This window comes from Thermobia domestica, chromosome 13, assembly GCF_964235325.1.
Source record: "Thermobia domestica chromosome 13, izTheDome1.hap1.1, whole genome shotgun sequence".
Taxonomy (NCBI): Eukaryota; Metazoa; Arthropoda; class Insecta; order Zygentoma; family Lepismatidae; genus Thermobia; species Thermobia domestica.
In genome coordinates, this window is record NC_137466.1 from 122,396,370 (window position 1) to 122,413,461 (window position 17,092).

Consider the following 17,092-nt stretch of genomic DNA (forward strand, 5'->3'; position numbering starts at 1 on the left):
AGTTACAGATACAAGAAATGTACTAACTTTATAAAATAAGTAACTATGATTGTTTTCACTTCACTGTGAAGCAAGATTCACGGAACTACTGTTTTATTTGTATTTCTAATACCTCCTATTTATTAGGGGTATGAGATAGCATGAAGCTTGGGGTGTGGAATGAGGCTTAATTAATATTTTAGGGTGGAAAGTATTTTAGTGTTAGAACTGTGCCGGAAAAAAAGAGAAGAAGTGAGAATGGTTGCTATACAGTTTTTGGAAGATAACAAGTTAGTTGTTCATGGAGTTTTGTTTGAGGGATCACATTAGCTGTTATAAGTTTGGAGTTTGTTGCAGAATAATGTTGAAAGGAATAAACAGAGTTACGTTAGAGAGTATATGAGATAAGGTCTGAAGGTATGAAGATATTCAAAGATTAAGATATGTGGATATTGAAAGGTGAAATAAAGAGTATCCTGAAAAGTACACGGTTATTGTATATGATTAGTGTACAGTAATTTCAGAACTTTTAAAGTAGAAGTTTAAATGCTATTAATAAATGGTATTGACATTGTGATGTTAATTAAGGCAAGAGTTTAGCTTAACAGATTTTAGGAAAAAAATAGAACAACACACTATTTCTAAGAAGTGCAGCATTTCCACTTCACATCTGAACAAACATACAGCAACATTGTAATTAAAAAGACTTATAACTGTATGAATTAGCTATAGGATGCTACGATGATAAATTCTCTTTCGCTTTTCCTGTAAGTGACGAATACAGAGTTTTTCACATAACGTACACAAGTATTTCTCTTCAATAATAATGTGTCAAGGAATTACCAATAGCGTATTATGTAATATAGTTTTTATATCTGTCTCAGTACAACCTTGATTACAATATTATACTAAAATTTCAAACTAAACTAACTTTTCTTCTCTCCAATTAAACTGTAAAAAAGGCATTAGAACCATGCACTGACATCATTGAGTCAAATGGTGCCGCCATTCCAGTTTTTTTAAGTTTAACGCCCCATTATTATTTATCGATGCTAAGGGGGACTGTGATGATAGGATAGATAATAATGGTGCATTGGCGAGTGGGAGGAAATGAATGAACCCCGAGAAAATCCAACCATACGGTGTCTGCCTACCACAAAGCCGACTTGGCAGGAGTTGGGACTGAACGAAGGACCCCACGCGTCAGAGGTGAGCGCTCTATCACAAGTAACAAAAGTTTAGCCACTTGTCATTGTCGCAGAAGTCAAAAGAATAATGTCATCTATAGGTCTTGACCCAGGGAGAAAGGTTTTGTTTTTATTCAAACTATACTTTTCATTTATTTATTAGAAGTTTTCTTATATGCTGTACATTTATACAGTTATCACCAAAATGTGTTAGATCTACCTTTTTAACACTGTTCTACTATGCTTTCATGTATAAGCACCACTAATTCATTGATAATCCGGAAAAAGAGTTTGAGAGAATATTTACTATATAGAAACCAATATTGAAACCGAATGGCGTTTTAGTACTTCCGGTTTCAGAATCAAATTGAAATTTTCTTGGGATCTTGAATCTATATTATATATAAACAGTCTGTCGCCTCCTATTAATGTTCGTTTTATGGAAATCAATATTGGAACCGAAAGAGGTAGTGTCATTTCCGGTTGCAATAGAAAACAATGTCTGAAATGAAACCTATCCATGCGGTAGTGAATGAATATGTAAAAAATGCTCCTTGTTATCTATTACCGTTTTTCACTATGGCAATCAGTGCTGAAACCGGAAATTGTTGATTTCTACCATTTCCGATTAGAATAGAGGGATACAGATCGAGATGAAATTCTTGGAATAGTGAACCCATATTAAACAGCAATTCATCGTATCTAAATTGCTCTTATAGAGATCAATACTGAAACCAGAAGTTGTAGATGTCTACTATTTCCGGTTTTAGTAGAGAGAAAAGCAGAAACGGAATCTATTCTTGGGACGCTAAAGTAATTGTAGAAAACCGCTTCTCAGTACTTATTACTGGTTTTCTTCTATCGCGATCAATTTGAAATTGGAAATTATTGAGTTTCACCATTTCCGGTTTAAGAGATGGAACTCATTCTTGTGACGCTGAATCAATTCCAAAAAATTGCTTCTTGCCATTTCTTACAGTTCCTACACCCGCTCTGTGAGGCTTCCAATACTTGTGCATAGCATAGTTTCAAAGTCTAATAATTGAAAATCGGGCATGTGAATACTATTTTTCCAAAATAAGGTGTTAGTACTTATACTTGAATCGGGAAAGTCCCAAAATATTTTAGTCTGATCCTGAGATTATTACTTGCGTTCAATCAACTGTTACGATATCTTGTCCAAAGAATTAAATGAAATGAAAAAAAAAAAAAAAAAAAAAACTTCTATACTAAGTTTTATTTTCAGGTATATTTTTTCAATATGTAAAAGATAACTTCGTTTGTGAAGTACATTAATAACGGTGGAGTTTGAGATGATTGGTGGGCAAACTCACTCATAATAATATTACTAAAAAATTATTTTCTTAATTGTGAACAATTAGAGCTTTTACCTAAGCACGATTTTAACCTATAGTGTACAGCGGAGTGCAACAATATATCATATACAGAATTCCAGAAATGACTGAGCCTAAGCACACTGACTTATCGTGAGATGATTCTTCAACGATTTTTTGAGCTGACGGAATATACTAAATTGTTTTTTGATATGAAAGGTAAATGCATTATCAAGCTATCTGAACCATGAGTTGCAGAGTTTCTCTTAAATGCTTTGTGCAGATCTCCGCTTGATAAAGACAAAGTTCTTACTTTCATGATATGTCAACATCTGCATTTTGCGTTCACACTATCCAATATAAGATATTTTTAATCCGAATAGCGTAATTCTAATTTTATTTGTGAAATATGACAGCATTGCAAGAGAGAACAAAAAGAAGTTCAAGTTAAGACGACATAAAATAGGATACAAGAAAACAGCAGTCAAAAAAACACTCGAATAAGTTATTAACAGACTTGTGCTAACGAAATTACTGCTAAAGTAAAATAATATAAGAATTACAAGATTTAGGTAATAATCATTTTATGTTTGACCAAATCAAACTCTTCACAATAAAGCTAGAATTATGGAAACGGGTTAGTAATTCCATTCCAATCCCAAGTTTGCAATTTCATTCACTTTTAAAATCTGCAGATTGTTGTTACAGATATTAAAGATGGGAAACATCCAAAATACTGTTAGGGTTTCTGTATCAGTTATAGTAATGTATTTCAAACAATGTGTTCTTTAGGGAATTATCGGACAAAGTGTTAGTTTGTGGAAGAGACAACTGAAGAGCGTAACTATGTTTATGTTTATTATAGATTCACGGTTGTAATGGAAATTACATCGTGTTGATGAACTGAATATAAAGTGGTTGTAATATGGTAATAGCCAGGGCTTGAAAAATCTTGCTTGCAAGTACAAGCCAGCCAAAAGAACTAGCAGACAGACCACTTTGCAGTCACGGTGCTTATACAAATAAACAAAAATCACTTTGCGACACAGTAAACATATCAATACATTTTTTGTTTTGTTTACTGGTGGTGGTGGTGGTGCATTGCAATTTACTTTTTTTTTTCTGTGAAATAAAGCACGATTTTGATTGATCGGACTTTACTCGCCACTGGCGAACAGACGAGTGAATTTTTCAAGCCCTGGTAATACCTGTTGTTGAAGTATATGAAATTGGAAATTAGACTGAATATTAAAGATTGCGCTATTATGAAGACGACGATGTTCATTAAATTATAGGTACAGATCTAGTTTAAGTAGTTACTGTCCAGACACAAATTAGTAGTGAGAAATTTTTACACCCTCCATTCCAAAAGAAACCGAACTTTTGAAAACAAATAGTACCACTAGTGCCATCTGTTGTAATATTTTACCGGTAGATGGCGTAGTCCCTCGTTGACAACTGGTATAAATGTCATGACATTTGGATGCACGGCAACAAAGTTATTGCGTTTCAACTGTCAGTGTATTGTGTACATCGGTCGGAAAATGAGTTTCAAACAACGAGCTGCAATTGAGTTTTGTGTTAAACTGGGTAAAACTTTTAGTGAAACGCACCAAATGCTACAAAATGCATATGGTGATGAGTGTCTATCCCGTACGCAAGTTTACGAGTGGTTCAGGCGATTCAAATCGGGTAGAGAGACGCTGGATGATGACGAAAGATCAGGCCGTCCCAGAACCGGATTATCGGAAGAAAACATCGAAAAAGTGCGTGAATTCATCAAACATAACAAAAAATCGTCGGTGAAAAGTTATTGAAATGGAATTAGGCACTCCTCAAACAACCGCATACCGCATTTTGACCGAAGTTTCGGGCCTTAAGAAGGTTAATTCGCGGTTTGTACCACACAAACTCACCGAAGACCAAAAAGTTGATCGAATTGCGCATTGCAAAGACATCGTTAAAAGTGCTCGGCAGGATCGAAACTTCTTGAAATCGATTATAACTGGTTACGAGACGTGGTGGTTTGAATATGAGCCCGAAACAAAGCGGCAAAGTGCTGAATGGAGAGCGCCGGATGAAGGAACACCCAAAAAAAGTCGCTTGGTGAAGTCAAAAGTTAAGGTGATGCTGATTTGTTTTTACGATTCAAAAGGAATTATCCACAAAGAATTTGTTCAGCCCGGCCAGACAGTCACTGGAGAGTTTTGCTTGGGCGTCATGAAGCGTTTGCTGGCAAGAATTCGTCGTATTCGGCCCGAATATCGCGAAATCGGCAGTTGGACTCTTTTGGACGATAATGCACCATCACATCGTTTGCGACTTGTAACTGAATTTTTGGTCAAAAATCACATTATTCGGTTGCATCATCCGCCCTATTCACCAGATTTCGCTCCGTGCGATTTCTATCTGTTCCCGAAACTGCATTTGGCGATGAAAGGAAAGTGGCACGCATCGATTGATGCCATTGAGAAGGCGACGACCGCCGTCCTAAAGACCATTCCAATAAAGGACATGGAGAAGTCGTTTGACAACTTGGAGCGTGCAAATATGTTTATCGATGCAGAAGGGGAATACATTGATTAATAAAAATGATTTGTTCCAAAATGTACATTGCTTTTTTGTTTTCTTTTAAACGTTCGGTTTCTTTTGGAATGGAGGGTGTATTACCTCCAACAGATTGGAGCAGTCGACAAAGTAATCTACACTTTCACGTACACTATGACATCTTTTTCGAATTTTGAACCTTTTGATGTTAAGTATCTATCGTCTGCATTACTCTAGGACAAGAAAGTATCTTCATTGTTGTCGGTGATGGGATTACCAGCACATAAGGAGTTAAGGAGTTTGTGTTCACCAAACATGCCGGCACAAAAGTCGTTCAACGAGTTAAAGCGACTGATGTTAGATTACAGCCAAAAGACGCATGAAATTGCTAAAAGATGGAAGTTTCACAACCTTAAGCAACTAAATTCCAGTCAATAGCTCAGTTCGTGATAGCCTTACGGAATCAAGCAACTTGTAATTTTGAATCTTGTTTGGAACATTCATTGCGGGATCCATTTGTTTTTGGATTAAAGAACATGGCAACAAAATCACCAAAGAACAGATGGCACTTTTTAGTGGTCCAGGAGCAGGTGGGTAAAACTGACAAAAAAAGGAAGATGGAAGACAAGGAACATAAAACATTCTGACAGTACATCGAGTGCTTACAATTCATCTAGAAGATGACTTAACGATATAGGTATTAGTCGTCGTAAGACTCGACCGGACTACTATGTTAAATGCAATAAGTGCCGAAGAGCACATGTAGAAGGAGAATGCCCAGCTTACGACAAGTGTTGCTTCTGATGTACAGAACTCCATCATTTTGCTCCTGCGTGTGTATTGCAGTCTGTTGAAAATGAGATGGAACAACTAAAGATGAGAAGCTGCAAAAATAACGATGACAAAGTCACAAAGCCCAGTGCAGGTGTAGCACTATTAGGCCAGGAGTATGTTACGATCTGTACCAAACTCTCACTTCAAGATACCAAGATGGCGTCAGGCTCCAGGTCGATGCAAAGTGGTGCTCTTATTTTTTAAAATCTTTTTTGGTGGTTGTGTGTGGTGTTTGGGTGCTTGTTCTGGTGTCGTCATGTTTCTTCGGTGCTGTGACTTTCCCAAGTGTAGTGTTGCCAATGAAACATGGACTGAAGTGCAGTGAAAGATCCTTCCATTACATTGCTGCTGCTTGCATACCAAGGAGACCGCCATGTGCTTTCTTAGCTTCTACTGAAAGTGACAGAGGAACTACCAGTGACTGTGTGACAAGGTATGATTCAAAAACAAAAACAAAACAGTACCTCATTCTCTTTTATCTTCTCTTGCTTTGTGGTGATATTCACATAAACCCTAGTCCATCTGGTCCAGACTCCACCAGTGCTTTTAATATTTATTACCAGAATGTTCGTAGTATTAAAAACAAATTACTCGAATGCTCAATCAACCTAGGCGAGATAATGGAACTGGATTGCCTTGCAGTGACCGAATCGTGGCTCAATGAATCTGTGAACGACAGTGAACTTATTTTCTCAAATAATTTCTCCACCTTTCATAAAGACCGCATAACTCGTGGAGGTGGAGGTGGAATGATGATTTGTATAAATAATAAGTGGAAGAACAAGAGAAGATTGGATCTTGAACGGAATTGTGAACTTATTTGGGTCGAAGTGTTTATTTCAAAATGTAGCTCTGTGTTTATTGGGTGCTTCTATAGACCGCACAAGAACACTCCTCAGTACATCTTAGAAGCTTGCCATGACTCACTGTTACAAGCATTATCACTCGGTGACGTCATCCTATTGGGTGATTTCAACCTCTCCATCACGTGGCAGGACAGTAAGCATGGCATCGCTAAAGACGGAAATGACAATTATTTCATGGACTTGGACTGGGTCAGCACAATATGCATAATACCCGCAAAAATAGCAATCTGGATTATGTTCTCTCTAACTTAGAACCTCGTCATATTGTTCCACGCAGAAATCTCTTTCCCTCGGACCACGATTCCTTGGATGTTTCATTCAATTTCTTCCCCTCCAGTACTACAAACCAGCCCCTTAAAAGTAGGTCACAACTTCTTTGGAAGAAAGCCCCCTGGGGTGACATCTGTCGGGCTATTGAACTCTTTCCTTGGTGTTTGTTGGAGGCAGGTTCTGTCGACGAGGCGGTGGACCTATTCACATCTGTTGTCCACTCAACTATAAAGGATTTTGTCCCTGTAAAAAAATCAAAATCGAAGAAGTTTCCGGTCTGGTTCGACAATGAGCTGCGTGGTCTTAAAAACAAAAAGGTTGCCTGGAATCTATGGAAGTCACATCCGAGTGACTACACATACAAACAATTCGCTAAAATAAGAAGCTTTACGAAGAAGGTACAGCGACGTAAGTACTTTGAATCATGGACTCAATTGGTGATTTTACTGTTAGCAACCCTAAACTATTTTGGACTGTACTTAAATCTCGATCGAAATCTCCCGGCATACCAGCAACAGTTTATGACGAGAATTTTGAAGCTAGTGATGGTCAGAGACCCGACCTTTTTAATAACTACTTCTGTAAAACATTTACCGCCTTTTCCCCCTACAACCCATCTTCCCCCTCTCCTCCCCATTTGTACTAACACTTTATCAGACCTCTCTACCACCCCGAGTGAGCTTTTGGTTCTCTTGCAGTCGCTTTCTCCACATAGATCTCTTGGGCCCGACAACATTGGCTCTCTCTATCTTAACAAAACTGCTTCAGCTATTTCAGTTCCTTTATCCATCCTATTCAATAGATGCTTCAGAGAAGGATATTATCCCACCAGCTGGAAACTAGCTCATGTGACCCCAATATATAAATCAGGAATTAAAGATCAAGTATCCTCCTATAGGCCAATATCTCTTCTTTCTGTAATATCTATTATCTGCGAAAAAATAATCAAAGACAGGCTTCTCAAATTCACGTCGCCTTACATTCACACCTCTCAGCATGGCTTTCTACCGAAAAGCTCAAGTCTCACAAACTTAAGTACTCTTCTTTCTTGTGCAGTTCAATGTATAAATAACAATACTCAATTAGATGTCATTTATTTTGATCTCTCAAAGGCCTTTGATTCTATCAGTCACACTCTTCTTCTTCACAAGCTTTCCAATAGGTTTAATGTACGTGGTAAATTTCTCTCTTTAATCACCAGCTATCTAAAGGGCCGTAAAAAGAAAGTTGTTATTTCAGGGGCGACTTCTAACCCCCAACCTGTGATCTCGGGGGTGCCTCAGGGAAGCGTACTAGGGCCCCTGCTATTTGTCCTGTATATGGACGATCTCTACTCTCACCTATCAGTTAATCCTAAAGTTTATTCAAGGAACGTTCAGTACCTCATGTAAACAAATACACGTGGTGATTGTTTGATTTTATTGGTTAGAGAGCCTTAGAACACCCATGAGGCAGAAGAAAATAGTCCTTGCTTATAAGGCTCATTACTAGAATTCCTTAAAATTAGACAACAGAAACAACATTTTATTTAAGAAGTAAATTGAATTAATTCAATAAAAGAAAATACGCATGCATTGAAAGTGGTTTTGACCCAACTTTAGCGCGAATCACAGTTAACAATATGGTCACATGCGGGAGATAAGTAAAACATCGACAGGGTACAAGCACGTGCTTCTCGAAAGAAGCGCTGACCGATAGCCAATCATCCGATGACTGGCGGAGTAATACAATTCTGCAATGTTTACATCAGGATCAGAAGGTTCGTTGAATGAACTTTAGTGGCCTTTTGCTTTTTGCTGACGATTGCAAATTATATAGAGAAATATCATGTTTCCATGACACAATTGCCCTACAGGAAGACATAAATTATCTTGTAGACTGGTGTGAAATGTGGCAATTGAAACTTAACAGTAAGAAATGTGACGGTATTACAATTACTCTGAAAAAGTCTCCTGTTCCCTCCAAATACCATATTAACGATTCCCCTATAACACATTCTGCCAGTCATAATGATCTTGGTGTCATCTTTGATTCGAAACTCTCGTTCTCTGACCATATCTTCTCAATAGTTAAGAAATCAATGCGTATGCTGGGGCTTCTTTACCGATTCACTGAACTACGTACTGTGGCATCATTAACAACATTCTATAAAACTCTGATAGCACCCAATATCGAATACTGCTTTCCCATATGGACCATGGCTGCACCTACACATCTCTCTAGACTTGAATCTGTTCTCAATTTCTTTATTGCAATAGTACGTTTTCGTGTTCCCGCACTTCAAATATTACCTAAGGAGGAAATTTTGCGATATCTTAATATCCAGACGCCGGAAGTACGCAGAAATAACTCTGATTTGAAGTTTCTTCATAAGATTGTAAATGGGAACCTAAGATCAGAAACCCTAATTCAACAACTATCCTTACATGTCCCTTCCTGCAAAACCCGGAATACCCACCTACTCCATCTTGCACGCCCTAGGTTGACAATTATACAGAGGTCTCTTTTTCACCGAGTACCCAACTATTATAATAATCTAACAAGTGAGGTGGACGTTTTTTTCGAGCTACCCGGTGTTTGAAAGAGCATTAAAACGCGTGCTGGCTAAATAATATTACTTGTTCACTCTTTGTTCATACTATTGATGTTACTGTTGTTTATTATTTTAATTATTTTTTTCTTTTTTCCCGCTTGTTGACATTTCCCTGTGTAAAATGGCACAATTATGCTGTATCTGGGAATTTGTTCAATAAATAAATAAATAAATAAAAAAAATAAACACCTTGCATCAGCAAACTGAGTTAGACAATTTACAAAGAATCGTGCGTGAGGCAGAAGTCGATTTAATGGATTTAAAAATGTTAGAAGAGTCGAAACCAGAGCCCTCTAGTAGTATGAATATGAATAACACAGGGTGGAAAAAATCATGATTTTTTTTAAAAAAAAATCATTTTTGTTGATTTTTTAAATTTAAATCAAAACTTTCTTCTTGCGTAATACAAGTCATGAACTGAAGATAAAACATTAGGAATTATTAAATGTTAATTATGCCATTTAAGTGAAAGTATTGGGCTTGAATTTAGAATTGATTGCCAGTCGTTAACTTATTTCAATCCCAAATAGCGATGCAAGGGTTCGAAAAAAAAAAAAGTCTTTTTTTTTGGGGGGGGCGGTTTTTTCTGCTTCGCTTTTTTGCTTGGGAAATTTTGGGCTTTTTTCCTAATTCTCCTTTAAATTGATAAAGCAGGTTTTGTTTCGCTTCTCTACAATACAAAAACTCGCTTAAGTAGTAGTGGATGCAATTAATAATACAAAACCTCGAAAATAAACATGAATTTCGAAAACATATTTCATAACAATTCTAATTCTTAACACATTTTTATTATGAATCCCAAAAAATTAATCCATGTATATAATAAGATGCAGTTAAGTTTTAACTTTCATATGCATTATAAGCAATATTTTTTATTGTGAATTAAAAATACACAAACAAGGAAAAACTGTTACAAGACATACATAATTTATTGTACTATGTGTGTGAGTTCAAACAAATAATACATCGGGAAGGTAATAATATATTTACTGAACAAACGCACAAAACAATTTTTAAGTCTCGACGACGTAGTCTTCTCAAAAATAACATGTTCTTCTCTTTGTTCATTACATATATCAAGTGGCTCAAGTGCTACAACGTTGGCTTCGCATTCGGGAGGTCATGTGTTCGATTCCCGCTGCCGACCATCCTGACTGGGGTTTTCCAGTGTTTTCCTCAGTCCTACCAGGCAAATGCCAGGATGGTACCTACCAAAACAGACCTTGGCCGATACCTTCCCAAATCCTTTCTATGTTGTTGTTAGATATCCAGTATAAAATAGCCTCTGAGCTGCATCTGGTGATTGTTAAATAAATAAATAAATATCATTCCCTCGTCAATCTGTTATAGCCTATAAGTTTATTATGTCTGACTTCCGAGACTTTCATAAACATTCGTACTAGAGTAACAATGAAAAATAATCATTGTTTTATTACAATTCAACGTATTACTTTAAAAGACTGAAAAAAATGTAATCTTTGTATGGGACGCTCAAAAATCACCTAATTTGTTAATGCACCTCTTGCTTCCGCCTTTGCTACTCCTACAGAAGTGGAGCAGAAATGTTGAAAATGTATTTTCTATTCATTTATTACATACGTAATAATCTGTTACCACCTATCAGATGCTTCGGACCTGCAAAATCGGTAAAGTCCCAAATTCTGTAATGCACTGACTGTTCCTTAAGTTTGTTTAGAGTCACGAGAGTACTGAATTTTCTGTTCATGCATCATATGCGTAAAACTGTTCGTCTGAGCGTCTGGTTTCCAAGGCTTTGGAATATATAACCACCATCACGGTTTACCCAGTCCTGAAGGTTTCTGATTTTTTAACAAGAATTCAACATGTCATTACGGAGTGAGTGGTTAGCTTTTCCGCTTCTATTGGGAAATCCGGGGTTCATTCCTAACCATTCCGACAAAAGTTCTTAATTCCATCTGTGAATGTAGGGATAGTGCGTGTACTGTGATTCCTGGCTGATTTGATTTCTTGTTTTAAATTGTTGTTATTACTAATTACCAGCAATGACGGATTTGCGAAAGGGGTTAGGGTGGGGGTGTCTTTCAGACTGAAGCCTGTTCTCCGAAATTACGGAATTTCTAAAACAAACGAAATTTTAGTTATGTCTTGACTCAAACTTCAAACTCCCCTCAAATGACAATCAGGCATTTTTAGAAAAAACTAACCATTAATAAGAAAAACCCCTCCGAAAACACTTTTCTAAATCCGTACTGATTTGTATAAAATGGTATTCAAGGTTGCATCCGGAAGATTATTGCTACATCATTACACAGCTACAGTATAACAGAAATGCGGAAGTATGCTCTGACGGATATATTGTAAAACATAAGTTTTAACTATGTGCTAGAAACTACAGTACTAAGCTCTAAGAAATGAAACACGAATAACTAAAAATGAAATGATCTAAAGAAGAAAAAAATGTCGATAACTCAGAAATTAAAATAAAGTATATAGCCTCTAAAATTGCTCTCAAATGTACTTAATGTTTAGTTCATAAAATATGTCCTCCATCCATCATGATGGTGAATTCTAGACGGAAATATAATATTTAAGTCATGAAATCTTGTTTAACTATAGAGTATACTATAAGAAAGCTATTTAGAAATCATGAAAATAAAGAAGTCAAAATTTCCGTTTTTTACCCAAAAAGCCGGTTTTTTTATGTGAAAAAGAAATAAATTCAAAAAAGCCGGCTATTTTGCATCTCTAATCCCAAACAATGTTTCTTAAGCAAAAAGTACGGCGACGTTTATCAACATGATACTTTTTTTTTTTTTTTTTCACAAAAGTTACTCATAGTTGGCAGAGGCACACCTAAAAATAATTGGAACTAGCTTGCGGCACGAAATACACGCAAATTTCGCCTAAAGTTATAAAATCTAAAAAAGATTTAAGTTAACGATTTAAAAACTTTATGTTACGAAGATAAGAAATTAGAATTCCTCTGTTACCCGTTCAAAACGGAATTTTCCCTAATCATCCTCTGCATGAAACACTTCGTTTTCATACTGTGCTGTACATACATTTGCATCTTATTGTATTATGATTATCTTCCATAATTGAAATAACACAACTGATGCTGGATTTTACTTATTTTCACTTTAAATTAATTTATTTCGGAATTTGATTTAAATCAACGATTTTTATTTAAAAAATCAAGTGATTTAAATCTCGATTTAAATCAATCCACCCTGGAATAACATCACTTTGATTTAAGAGTTCATTTCAGTCAATGTGCTCTCCAAGTTGAATTTTTAATTTTTTATTATTATTATTTACTTTTTTAACTGTCCGCTCTGCAAATTTTTTTCAGTACGCGTTCGTTACCCACTTCATGAATTCCAATATCAAACAATATTTATTTATTTATTTTCCGATTGGCGTCGAGTTCTCTTCACTAACTCTGAGGAACCTACAGTGTTTAACTAAAAATTACAAATTTACCTGTAGTTTCCTTTTCTGTTCCCGAATAATTTCTCGTTCCTGAAGTTTACGTTGTAGTTGTAATTGTGTTTCCCGGTGCTTGCCACCGTGTCCACTGAGGTTCGGGGGAAGCAGGAGTGGGGATGTTCCTAAAAAGAAAAATCCAAAAATAAAAAGTACAAAGAACCTGATACTTTTCAATTAAAACTGCGGTCCCAAAGAACGTAGAAACTTATTTAAATATGCATTCAAACTAGACCACCTTTCTGTCTACCACTAATCCTGCACGAATTTCCTACATTTCGAATTTTCTACGTTTCCTCAATTTTCCTCTCCGAATTAGTCTATATTTGTTAAAAGACATAACCAAATTGATTTATCCTGCATAATAAATACAGGGCTGTTATAAAGTACTTGCTATAAAACAAATGCGTGTAACGCTTTTAACAATAATGATATTGCAGTGAAATACATTTTAAATTGTGCGATGATCTGTAAATTTTTGGTTGGCAACACTATCGCAATGATGAGGTTGCCAACACTTGTGATAACAAAAGTCATAAAAATGGCAACGGTACAAAAGAAAGCACAGTGTGTGTGTGTGCTGGTATGCAGAACTGAAATTAGATGTGTTGGTGCAACGAAACTTCAGACGAATGTACAAAATAGTACCTCCTGATGTTAGAAGTATAAAGAGTTGCCACAGCAATTTTCTGGCTACCGGAAGGAGTGTTTGTGATATGCAAAGAAGTGGTCAGCCGCCAATAAGCCCAAACACGGTGAGGAGGGTTGCCGAAAGCCCGGAGAGAAGTCCAAGAAAATCGATTCCGCGGTGGTTGTGGGAGTTGGGAATCCCTCAGTCACGAACGCGGAATGTAATGAACATTTGAAAGCAAAAAACACATAAATTAAATTTGTGCAAAAACTGACAAAAGATGATCAAGACACCAGATTTGAGTTCTGTGAACTGATGCTGAAACGACTGGATGATCGCATCCATTACCAGCAAGAGGAAGTCCCCCCACACATATATATATATACACAACGCATTCTGCACAAGTCGTCAGGGATTACATTGATTGTAGCTACCTGGCAGGTGGATTGGGCGCAGACAACCTACCCCTTGATTTCCCAGATCCCCCGATTTGACACCCTGTGATTTTTGGTTATAGGGTCACGTTAAGACTCAGATGTATGCGAAAAAACCAAATGATTTGCAGGATCTGAAAGCTAAGATTAGTGAAGTTATCCACGACATTTGTGACGATGCCAGATGGAATAGCATTCACGAATTTCGCCGGAGGTTGCAGGGATGTATGGATATCAACTGAGCCCAGCTGGAGGTGTGGCGATGATGGCAGCGGTATATCTATGCATCATGATACTGTAAAAAAAAAAAAAAAAAAAGAAAATAGCTTGTTCGAGCGCCATATTTTGTAGAACTTAAGAAAAATTAGTGGGGTGTTGGGTTCGTGTTCCGGGTGCCACAATTTATTATGTGCCCCACCGTTGAAGTCCCCGTTCCCCGAACTAAAATGGTTTATGACTCGATGAAGACTGATTTTATGGTAATGAAAATCTTATCTCCCCGCGGTATCCCAGGGCTTTAGGGAAATAAGATCCCCTAAAGCGAGAGCAAACGAAAATTTATTTTATTTGCATCTGTATTCACATGCTGCAATGCTGAAAAAGAATGTTGCTCTAATTTTTGATTTGCAGGGATGAACTAGACTGAATTTACCTTCCATGAAAACTGGAGGAGGATAATAATAATAATAATAATAATAATAATAATAATAATAATAATAATAATAATAATAATAATAATAATAATAATAATAATAATAATAATAATAATGTTGCAAGAAAACAAACATCTTGAATTTAAAATTTTCATTGACAATCATGAAAATCAGTTCAATTCAGTTCATGATAGAAAGAATTAGAAAATTGCCTACATTGCCTTATTAGTTTAGCCTAACAAACCCTTGAAAACCAATGTTATTCCAGAGGTTAGAGATACAATTTGTTCATGAAAGAAAAAGTTCACGAATTTAGGTTAACAATATAATAAAAGCTTTAATGAGTAGAAAGCAAACAAACAAACAAACAAAAAAATAAGTAAATTACATTTCTGTTTTCTTTCTTGACGTACAGCTTGCATGAATTATTATAAGTAACCTGACACACATGAACAAACTAATGAAACCAATATTTATAATCAGTCCTAGGTGAAATTTATGATCGTTTATCCTTACATAATTATGTACAATACCAAAACCGGTTAATTTACAACCTTCGATTTGAAAATACTTAGTTACGTGGCATTGGATAATAAACATACTATTAACATTGATCAGCTGATACTCTATGACTAATGATATTTTCAGGATTATGAATTTAAGATTTATTTATAGTTTGATGGGATTTGAATTTAAATGCCTACGACTTAGGTTGCGTTAAAAAATGTAAATGGAATAATCCAGAATCCGTGGATAAGGTGAAATCAGTTGAAATAAGTCGAAATAAGTTGAAATAAGTCATGACTTTGATTTAAGATTTAGAGAGAAATTTTTGAAAGAAAAATAGAATGACCTAAGAAAAGTAAGCAAGCCTATGCCTGGCTTCTAATCGTTTCTAATGATAACTGAGATTGGGAGATAATTACACCAGATATAAAATTTGATATCAACATAAACAACAAGAAGATATTAACATAATATCAATGCGAGTAATCTTGTTATTTAACCATGCATAACATATACACACACATATGGGCGAATATAGAAAAATATCAAGACACAAATATATATAGATAAATTGTAAATATAGGCATGCATATATACACAGAATACAATACTCAAATATTCATGTTAAATGTAAAGACGTCTTTTAAGAGATTCTTAGACAAATGTGTCTAGTTTTCATGACTTTCCTTGTGTTCCAACAGTAGTATATGCATCTAGCCGTAGGGTGTTGTCATTAGTGTGATTTATGCGCATAGACTTCCGATCGCTCTATTGTTGAGAGGGTCAGAATGATACATTATATGCGGCTCTGCTTAGCCTACTTCATGGTTATTAGCCAAAACGTATTCCTCGTAACAACAATATAATATCTGTTTCGTTTTATTTATGGATTCCATATCTCTAACAAAAAAATGACTGATCGTAAGATTATTTACGTTTTTTAAATCACTGATTAACCTTTGAGCTCTCTACGTAAAATACTTTTATTGAGACATGACAGACAGCAGATTGTTTATTAAACTCCTATTAGCATACTGGAACAAAATTAATTAAGTTACCAACTCCTAGGTGAATAACTTTACATAGTGGTTTTATACAATTTTAAACAATACACTAATCGCACTTCTAGAAAATATATTCAGCTTCGTTTTTAATTATCTTACATTTAAAGAGCGCTTGTCAATAGCGTAGATGACGCAATTTCAGTTTATGCAAATTTAAATATTCTAAATTAAATACTTAGATTGCCTTCTTTTATCAAAAAATTGCAATTCGAACTACTAAAAAATCTACATGTCATTTTGTTTACATTTAGTTTCTCTTTTTTTATTTACTTATCCACACTTATGAATCATAATTGACAAGAGGAAAAATTATGGGAATTAATCTGTCTTGAATGAGAACGATGTGGTTACTAATATCACATAACATATATAGAAATAAAATTACGGAAGTGTGTCTATAGTTCACTGTAAGTCTACTTTAAGGTAACAATTCTAATCTTTGCTAGCTAAAGTTTGAGTTAAAGCACCTATTCTCAATGCGATAAAATCATGTTTTGAAATTATTAACTATTTTTGGCTTTAATTTTTGTAGAGAACGTCTTGCATCTCTATTTAATGCTGAGAATCGGTCTTTCAACGCAATAAAATAATTTAGGTGGGTCCTACCTTTCGTTGTTGCCACTGCGCTGACCACACATACACAGAGGTCCTTAGGTTTCCTTGTTTCGTGCCTGCGCAACGAATGTCCTGGGTCCTGAGTTCTCTCCTCGGACTTTTCCTGTGCC

The 17,092-nt window shown here is 35.8% G+C and overlaps 1 protein-coding gene across 1 annotated transcript in view; it reads right to left on the reverse strand.

The window, feature by feature from the left end:
• Window positions 1-17,092, reverse strand: part of LOC145668467 (uncharacterized) — a 53,821-nt gene that overhangs the window by 19,883 nt on the left and 16,846 nt on the right. Inside the window, exon 6 of the mRNA XM_081736381.1 lies at window positions 13,076-13,203. Coding sequence (XP_081592507.1) covers window positions 13,076-13,203 — 128 coding nt within the window. The remainder of the gene's footprint in view (window positions 1-13,075; window positions 13,204-17,092) is intronic.